The sequence below is a fragment of the Solanum dulcamara genome, chromosome 12 (assembly GCF_947179165.1).
Source record: "Solanum dulcamara chromosome 12, daSolDulc1.2, whole genome shotgun sequence".
Lineage (NCBI taxonomy): Eukaryota > Viridiplantae > Streptophyta > Magnoliopsida > Solanales > Solanaceae > Solanum > Solanum dulcamara.
In genome coordinates this window covers 15,036,737-15,046,672 of record NC_077248.1, presented here as the reverse complement: position 1 = coordinate 15,046,672, position 9,936 = coordinate 15,036,737, and the positions used below count along the sequence as shown (strand labels likewise).

General features: G+C 39.6%; 1 protein-coding gene and 1 long non-coding RNA gene across 2 annotated transcripts; both read right to left on the bottom strand.

Annotated features, from left to right (window-relative positions):
• Nucleotides 1–661: 661 nt before the first annotated feature.
• LOC129875624 (uncharacterized) lies at nucleotides 662–3,340 on the bottom strand. The gene is made up of 3 exons (XM_055950915.1): nucleotides 3,049–3,340; nucleotides 2,518–2,937; nucleotides 662–735 (listed from the first exon to the last, which is right to left on the bottom strand). The coding sequence occupies exons 1-3, from the start codon at nucleotides 3,338–3,340 to the stop codon at nucleotides 662–664; spliced, it is 786 nt and encodes a 261-aa protein (XP_055806890.1).
• A 525-nt stretch (nucleotides 3,341–3,865) lies between these two features.
• On the bottom strand, nucleotides 3,866–6,467 carry LOC129877382 (uncharacterized). The gene is made up of 3 exons (XR_008763532.1): nucleotides 6,365–6,467; nucleotides 4,562–4,648; nucleotides 3,866–3,965 (listed from the first exon to the last, which is right to left on the bottom strand). It is a non-coding gene; the product is annotated as an uncharacterized LOC129877382 (long non-coding RNA).
• Nucleotides 6,468–9,936: the final 3,469 nt, after the last annotated feature.

Genomic DNA, 9,936 nt, shown 5'->3' with positions numbered 1-9,936 from the left:
TGGGAATCCCATGAAGTCTTACTATCTCTTTGATATATAACCTTGCATAGTCCTCCGCTGGATATGTAGTTCTAACCGGAAGAAAGTGGGCTGATTTTGTCAGTCTATCTACAATCACCCATATGGAATCATACTTCCGTGGAGTGCGAGGTAAGCCTGTAATAAAATCCATATTAATTGCTTCCCACTTCCAAGTCGGGATTTCCATCTCTTATAATAGTCCGCCAGGCTTCTGATGCTCAATTTTAACTTGTTGGCAGTTTGGGCACTGGGCTACAAACTTTGCTATATCCTTCTTCATGCCATTCCACCAATATAAACATCTAAGGTCATGATACATCTTTGTCGACCCTGGATGCACAAAATACCGAGCATAGTGTGCCTCTCCCAAAACCTGTTGTCGTAGCCCTATAATCTCAGGTACGCATAATCTGCCTCTATATCTTAGCACTCCGTCAGGTGTGACCTCGAATGGGGTCCTTTCCTTTTAAAGGGTTTCATCCCGGTACTGTGCCAGAATAGGGTCTTCATACTGGCGTTGCTTTACCGCTTCTATGATAGAGGATTCAGCAACTCCTCAAATAAAAACTCTACCATCACTAGAATCAGCCAAACGGACTCCAAGGTTAGCTAACTGGCAAATATCACGGACTATCTTTTCTCATTCTGGTTGTACATCTGCCAGGCTACCCATGGATTTACGGCTAAGTGCATCTGCTACAACATTTGCTTTCCCTGGGTGGTATAAAATATTAACATCATAATCTTTCAGCAACTCTAGCCACCTTCTCTGTCGCAAATTCAGGTCCTTCTGTTTAAAGATGTATTGGAGACTTTTGTGGTCCGTATAGATATCAATATGTACACCATATAAATAATGCCTCCATAGTTTCAAATCATGAATTACTGCTGCTAATTCCAGATTATGAGTTGGATAATTTCTTTCGTGCTTCCTTAACTATCGGGAGGCATAAGCTATGACTCTACCATGTTGCATCAATACACAACCTAACCCAACACCAGAAGCATCACAATAAATAACATAGCCATCTGGTCCTTCAGGAAGGGTTAGAACTGGGGCCGTAGTCAACTTGTCTTTCAGCAACTGAAAGCTTTGTTCACAGGCATCGGTCCACTGGAACTTAACGGCCTTTTGAGTTAGCCTTGTTAAAGGTGCTGAAATTGAAGCAAATTTCTCAACGAATCTCCTGTAATATCCTGCTAGCCCAAGAAAACTACGTACCTCAGTAGGTGTCGTAGGTCTAGGCCAAGTCTTTACGGCCTCGATTTTCTGTGTATCTACTCGAATACCATCAGCTCCAATAATGTGCCCCAAGAATGCTACTGAAGTCAACCAGAATTCACATTTAGAAAACTTAGCATACAACTTCTGGTGCTGGAGCACCCCAAGTACCTTCCTCAAATGATCTACGTGCTCCCCTTCCGATCGTGAGTAGACCAGAATATCATCAATAAATACAATCACGAATAGGTCTAGGAATGGCTTGAACACTCGGTTCATAAGATCCATAAACACTGCTGGGGCATTGGTCAGCCCAAAAGACATTACCCGAAACTCATAATGCCCGTATCGGGTCCTAAACGCAGTCTTTGGAATATCTGTCTCCTTTACCCGTACCTGGTGATAGCCTGACCGCAAGTCCATTTTTGAAAAACACTTAGCACCTTGCAATTGGTCAAATAAATCATCAATCCTGGGGAGAGGATATCTATTCTTTATTGTCACCTTGTTCAACTGCCTATAATCAATACACATTCGTAGTGACCCATCTTTCTTTCTCACGAATAATACCGGTGCTCCCCAAGGTGATATACTGGGCCTAATGAAGCCTTTTTCTAATAGGTCTCGCAGTTGCTCCTTCAACTCCTTCAGTTCTGCGGGTGCCATTCTGTAGGGAGGAATAGATATAGGCTGGGTATCTGGCAATATATCTATATTGAAATCTATCTCCCACTCAGGAGGAAGACCTGGAAGTTCATCTGGGAATACATCTATAAATTCGTTAACTACCGGAACTGACTGAAGAGTCGATTCCTCTGCTTCCAAGTTATGGACACGAACCAGATGATAAATATAACCCTTTCTAACCATTTTCCTTGCCTTGAGGTATGAAATAAACTTACCCCTCGGTGATGCTGTATTGCCCATCCATTCTATGACTGGTTCTCCTGGGAATTGGAATCGAACTACTTTTTCTCTACAATCAACATTAGCATAACAAGAAGCTAGCCAATCCATGCCCATAATAACATCAAATTCTGTCATAGCTAACTCTACCAAATCTGCCTTGGTGTGTCGACTATATATAATCACCGAACAATCTCTATATACTTGGTTGGCTATAATAGAATCTCCTACCGGTGTAGCTATCTCAAATGGTTCTATTGATTCAAATTTTATTCCGATTCTACTAGCAACAAAGGGAGATATATATGATAAGGTGGAACCTGGATCTATCAATGCATATACATCCTGCGAGAAAATCGATAATATACCTGTAACCACATTTGGCGACGCCTTCTGGTCCTGTCTACTAGCCAAGGCATATATGCGGTTCGAAGGACCGCTAGAACTGAAAGATCCACCACGGCCTCTACCATGGCCTGCTGTTATCTGAATACCCTGCCCCACAGGGCGCATAGCTACAGAAGAAGATGAGCCAACAACTGACCCAGTAGACTGAGCTGCACCACTTAAATTACCCCTAAATGGACACTCCCTCATAATATGGCCTTGACGGCCGCAAGTAAAGCATGCACCTGTAGAAAAACGACATTCTCCAAAATGTGACCTACCACAACGAGGACACCGAGGCAAAGGTGGTCTCGACTGACGCGAACCCCTGTTTATCTGTGAACTTGAAACCCTGGAGCTCTGACCGGATCCTGAATACCCTGTGCTATCGAATCTACTACCTTTGAATTGTGGGGGTGCACTCCAGGCTGGCTGAGAAGGATATCTACTGTACTACTAAGGCTGCCCGCCTTGAAATTCCCCAGAATAACTAGCCGATCTAGCTCTTTTACGCTGGCCTCTATCATGATCTCTATCGGGCTGACGCCCTCTGTGCCGATCTTCTACCCCCTGTGCATATGCCTGTACCCGAGAAATATCCATACCTGGCTGAGAAGCCATTGCCATACAGTTATCAATCAAATAACGATCCAGCCCCATCACATACCGATGCACTCTATCAGCCATGTCAGCTACAATAGCTGGCGCATGTCTCGCCAATGAGTCAAACTCAAGGCTATAATCTCTGATGCTCCTGCCATTCTGCCTCAATTGTAAAAACCTGTCTACTCTGGCTTGTCTCATCTCTGGAGGTAGAAAGTGGCCAAGGAAGGCCTCCACAAATTCATCCCACACCGCTGGAGGAGCACCCTCGCCCCTAGATAACTCCCATGACTCATACCAATTAACAGCTACATCACGCAGCCGATAGGAAGCTAACTCAACAGACTCTATCTCAGAAGCCTTAATTATCCTCAACGTACGCTGCACCTGTCGGATAAACTCCTGTGGGTCATCCCCGGGCCTTGACCCATAGAACTCTGGGGATTACAAGTCAAGAAATCACGAGCCCTTAAACTATCATGTCTATCAGCATAGTCAACCCCTAACCCATGCCTGCGAGCCTGCCCTGTCGCTATTCTGGTCAGCAACTGAACTGCATCTCTCATAGCCCTATCCTCTGCCCCTGGCTGAGGAGCTGTAGGCTCAGGTACTGGAGCCTCTAGAGCTGGCGGTGAAGCAACCCCCCGATCCATAGTGTCAGTTGCTGCTGCTCTCTCCTCATATGGCGGCGTAGTAGAGCTTGCCGACTGGAGCACAACCTCAGGCATAGACTGGGCACGGGCCCTAGTAATCCTCGGGGTCCGGCTAGTCTCTCCTGCTACTGACTTTCCCTTTTGGGCAGCTGTCGCTTTTCTTGGAGGCATCGCTGTAAATATAATAGTACGTTAGGGAGAAATTATCCTGATAATACAGCTCTATCGCACGATTTAAAGTAAAAGAAATGATAACATCCTAAATGTCCTGTAGCCCCTTGTTTATAGATGTGGTGCACAACACACCAATAAACAAGACTCTACCAGACACGGTCTGTAGACACTCCGAGGATGAACTGCTCTGATACCACTTTTGTCACGACCTAGCCCCGTAGGCCGTGACTAGTGTCCGAATTGGACACTCGTATACACACATATTATCTATTGTCAATCGATAATTAAACACGATATAGAATTTATATGGGTAGCGCGTTGTCTCAAACGGTCACTTATATATATACCAAAATTAGCTATTTCTTGGGGAGTCTTAATTGTCAAAAATAAGATAACATAATACGTAAGCCGACAAGGCTTTCACTCCGAATGTAAATGTCCAAAAACATAAGCCATACTAGTACACCAGACAACATCTACATACAACCCACTCATGTGTCTACAGACCTCTAAGATGATTAACAATAGCATATGACGGGACAGGGCCCCGTCGTACCCCTAAATACACAAATATATACATTATAAGGATTAGTACCAAAAGTTTAGGCTCCGAGACAATGGAGCACTTCAACCCGTTGAGTAGAATCCTAAGGTGGCGGCTCTCCAAAATGAGTATCTGTACCTGCGGGCACGAAACGCAGCCCCCCGAAAAAGGGGGTCAGTACGAAATATGTACCGAGTATATAAAGCATAAAATATCGTAAAGGAGATCACATCTAAAATAAAGATTCAGGAGTCAAGTATCATAATCAATAAATCACTGCACCTGTGTCTTATAAAATAAAGACATGCATATCATCATCATATATCGTACTTGGCACGTTATGGGACTCGGTGTCACAATTATATCAATATATCGTCATATGTATATATATACCATACCCGACCCTCTAGCAAGGGACTCGGTGAATATCGTCATATCATTATAATATCATATTATCATATCACGTACCCGGCCCTCTAGTAAGGGACTCGGTGAATAATGTAGTGGAATTCATACATGATAACATACCCGGCCTATCGTAGGACTCGGTGAATAATACCATAACAATATGCACGAATAAGGTATCATTAGCAACCTTGTGAAATTTGATCATTATCGGAGACTTAATAGAATAAGCAAAATAGTCCATCATTTGAAACCCAAGACAATAGTCATTATGAATCACATCAATTATGGATTATACTAAAATATGAATTATACCACAACATGAGTTATACCAACTAGAATGGCTGGAATCATACACATGAGTCAAGACATAACAATATAAATTTTGAAAATCAAGAACGGTAGCCATCCGAGTATATCTACGAATAAGAGTTTCTTTGGAATTTAAGCATACGTCATTCGTTCGTTTCATATGGATCATGCCAAAAGAAGAAAATGTTAACTTTACATACCTTTAGCGTTTATACGTATATGTTGTCCAATATTGTCTCAACGTATATTAAAACGTTAAGCACTATGGTTAAGCTATGGACAAGAATAAAACGTAGTCTATCGTTAGTAGGTTATTTCTAAAAAAATTGGACAGCACCTCCCCTATACCGCTCACTTTTCCCACTTTCAAACCAGCTATATAATCATCAATCAACATCAACAATCCAAAATATTGACACAAAATAAGATTTATTATTGACAATAAGCCTAGAATATTTCCACCCGACTCATGTTACCAAAGTAGTAAATTCGGAAAGTCAAGTACCTCACGTTGTATCTAAATTTTGAAAAATAAAAACGGCAAAACTGGACTTTATGACCTTCATGAAACATTTATATCTCTGTCTTAAGTTTCCAATGCAAAAGAAATCAACTCAAAAGTCATTTTCTACAAAGAGATATCATCAAAATACGAACAGCTATACATGAAGGATTTTTTAATCCAGAATCTGGACAGATTTTGTCTTATGATTCATGCTCCGTTTTCGATATAATAAAAGCAGATATAGACTAAGACATAAACATAAGAGTTGTAGGTACGTGTATTATCTTTCCAAAACATGTTTAATATCTAAAATCTAAGGTCTACACAATGAGATATTCCAGAATTACTACCAGCTACTCAATTCTAAAAACGGGTTTGAACATTCACAATCTTCATACACCTTTTTCCTCCAAATTCAAGAACAACAACTCATCAACAACATCAAAACAATATCAACCATTATTATACATCATCACTAAGATAATTCCATCTATTTAATCTACCTAAAACAACCCCTTAACCCATAACTCTCAACAAATCACCAAACTAGTTTATAATACTATTTTCTCCGTTCTAATCCGTTAAAACTCTAACTAAACTTGTTAACAATGAAAAGGAGACTTTAATATTACCTTAAATTTGCAGCACCACATAAAATCTTCTCCTTATTGGCTGATTTCTAGTTCAAATTGAAGCCAACGCGACGTACAACAATTTTCTCTTCATGAGCTTCGGATTTTGGGACTCAAATTTTGGTCGGATTTGGTTTTTCTCTCAAGAACTTCCCCTCTCTCTCTCTCTAGAAATTTTTCTGGATTTTTCTTAGTCTAAACTATGAAGGAAGACATAGAATTTAGATTAATTTCGTGGGTATTGGGCCTGACCCGAATTAGAATTGGGTTGGGCCGAATTCACTATTTAGTTTGGCCTGTCAGACTTAAAACGTCTATAGCTTATTACTCCGATATCACATTTCGTCCCACTACCTATGGTTGGAAAGATATTTCAATTATCTACAACTTTCATGTTAAGAGTTTTCCCAAATTCTCAAATTATAAAGAGGTTATGGCCTCCCGAAGTCAGCTTACCCGAAACGTAACTTTAAGAAAAACATATTTGATGACTTCTATTTTGATTTGGCTTAAGGGTCCTTCTTGAGATGTATTTTACTACACATAAATTATTCATATAACTTGGCATCTACGACAAATCATGTCCTTTTAAAATTCAAAATTAAAAGTCCTTGAATTTATAATCGTTAGCTTACGAATAATCCAAAATGCAAAAATACGGAATGTAACATTAGGGTAGTCAACATTAGGGATCTAGTCTTAAAAACGTCCACATACATTAATAGAATATAGGGAAAATAACCAAACTACCCTTCATTAATCCTGATCGGACAACCTTAGGATTTGGGTTTTACGATTCATAGACAGGATGACGAATCCTAGAAACGACTCGTCTTGAAGACTTTCCAAAACCCTAAAAACCCTAAGTCTCTAATCCTTCTCTATGAGTCATCCTTACGACTCGTCCAAAGGGTTACGGGTAGTATACCTTCATCGTACTACAGGTCTGAAAACCTACATATTCTGAGTCTCTGAAGTTTTATTATGAGTCAACATTACAACTCGTCAACTAGAATACAACTCATCTTATTCAGTCGTTTTGAAAGTACTGAGGCATTTTGTTTTTGTAAGAATTCGACCCCGACCCTACGACCCTCTTATACAAGTCATAAGGCATTTTACGAGTCGTACACTGACTCGTATTTTTCTTCCAAACTTAATCAATTTTTCATCCTTGATCTCACTTCCATGAGTCATCTCTATGACTCATAAGGGTCCCTACGAGTCGTAGACCCACTCGTAGGCTTAGAAACTGTCCAATCTTCCTTAATTCCCTTTTATTTGACTTTTCAACTTTCGGAGTCTTACAGTAAGGTTATGACCGAGTTTGAAAGATGATTAGCTCTGAAGGGTAGAGTTGGAAGCAAAATATGGTAGGAAAGTCTTGGGAAAGATTGTATGAGATTGTGGGTAGTGTACCCGAGATAGTAAGGGCATGGTGCTCAAGATTTGGATGGATAATTTTTCATATTGCATATCTTCTTGAATATTTGCATGATATTATGTGGTGGTGGCATGATCTTGACCCATCGTTTGTGGCACCCATATTAACTCTCTAGTGGTAGAACCAATACTAACTCAACTACGACACGCGATTAACAAAATTAAATAGTTAATAAGTGGAAAATGGTTTAAATATAGTTTAAATTTCCATAAACTCAGAAAAATTTAACAAAAACATGCAGTTATTAACTCCCTAGAACCCGAAAGTCATTGCACCTAAAACACACTCTAAAAGTTAGTATAAGGGGATGCAATCATGAAAATAATAAATATGAAAGTATCTAAAAGTCTGAGTTCGTAATGAAAGAACAAAGAATTGAGAGGGATTCATGACAGCCCGAAAAAACTAGCTCACCCTTGAATCTGAACGATCATGAATCTCCTAACTGAGGTCTATCAACAGCTGCCTGAATATGTCCTGTACTCAACAAAGAAAGAGAAAGTGCAGTATTAGTATACAACTACAGTGTACTACTAGTATCACACAACCATTCTAGTAAATGATATATGAACAAGAACCCACAACTTACTAAAGCAAATAATGCATAATCAAATCACAATTGATATAACACCAAACTCTCAATCCTTAACCATTGAATCTTTATACAAGTGAACATACTCAATCTCAAAGTAACAATCAAACAATGGTTCCTTAGGAAATCCATACCCATTATGTTAGTGTACCGGCGTGGTACCCATTTTAATAGTCAGTGTACTGACATGATACCCATTTCATATGTATATATCGGTGTGGAACCTGATCTAGTTATACTAGAGTGGTATCCGATAAAAATATACCAGCATGGAACCCGATCCAACATGAAGTCCCATACCACAATCACAACCACATTGAATAGCACACACACTTGTACAACTAAGTAACACATTCATTGCATGCAATTTGATCACAAAATATTATTCCAATTCATGTTCTTTCCTTTTACCTAATTATATATTATGCATGCAATACTAACAAAGTAGTTAATAGGCACATATAACATAAACGGAAAAACACAATCATCATCTCCCTCTAATCAAGCTTTGGAAACTTTACAGAACTGAAACTTTCTCCATTTCCAATGCTTTGGCTTTTTTTTTTGGTCTAAACAAACAAAGAATACTAATAATCAATGATCAATGGATAAATTACCTGTATTATATCAAAATCCTAATCCTTGGCCAATTTCATGATCATTACCCCCAACTAGGACTTTTTCTACCATTAATTTCAGGCCAAAACCTTCTCCCCAAGAGGATTCCCATTGAATCTAAGGTCTAAGAACCGAATTATAAGTTAGAGAAATAATTAACGTACCTTTACCAAAGAAATTAGTGAAAAACTGAAAATAAATAGCCTTAGATTGTCTCTAGCTCTCCAAGAATGAATTTGCAGAAATAAAAACTATTTTGAGACTTTTTTTCTATCTTAAACCTCGCGATTGTCCTGCTGTAGCGACCCCATCATGGAGGTATTTAGCCCGCTATGGCGGCTTGGACGGAGGAATAATCTCGAAATTTATGTCTCAAGCCCCCATTTCACAACACAACTTCAAATCTTGACGTTCTAAGCTAGTCAATTCACGCCAAATTAGATTTCGGAAGTTCTACTCACCCCAATTCACTTTTGTAAGGCCCCATGGATTCCTTAACATCTTCTCTACTAGCTCAAACAATCAAAATTCAGAAAGAAATCCCAATCCATTTGTAGTTTTTCCTAGACATCATCTGACTCAGATTTCGTCTAAGTCTAGCCTAGTCTTGAAATTTCTAAGTTATTACTCCAAAGTTTTCTAGCCCAAATTTCTTCCCCATTGGCTTACCCGTAACGATAGGAACGGGTCGTTATAGGTGGATTCAAGTTGCCGATGATGCCTACCTGTACGTGTTGCTTGTACTAATACTACTCTCGTTATACCACCTGACATAGTCTGGTTGTAGGATCAATGATGTTTCATAGGTGAAGTCGTGAAGACGATGGTAATCTCCGATAGCTTCTATTTCTCTTTTCCTTATGATGGGAGTTGTGTCTTATTTTGGTATATTATATTCTCTTAATAGCTCTCGTACCT

Bases quoted from the DNA above. Each gene is read 5' to 3' on its own strand.
- LOC129875624 (XM_055950915.1), bottom strand. From the start codon at position 3,340: ATGAGACAAGCCAGAGTAGACAGGTTTTTACAATTGAGGCAGAATGGC. The intron at 2,938-3,048 runs GTAAAAGAGCTA...CACAATTCAAAG, and splicing joins AGATCATGATAGAGGCCAGC to GTAGTAGATTCGATAGCACA. The intron at 736-2,517 runs GTATATTATCGA...TATACCACCCAG, and splicing joins GTCGCCAAATGTGGTTACAG to GGAAAGCAAATGTTGTAGCA.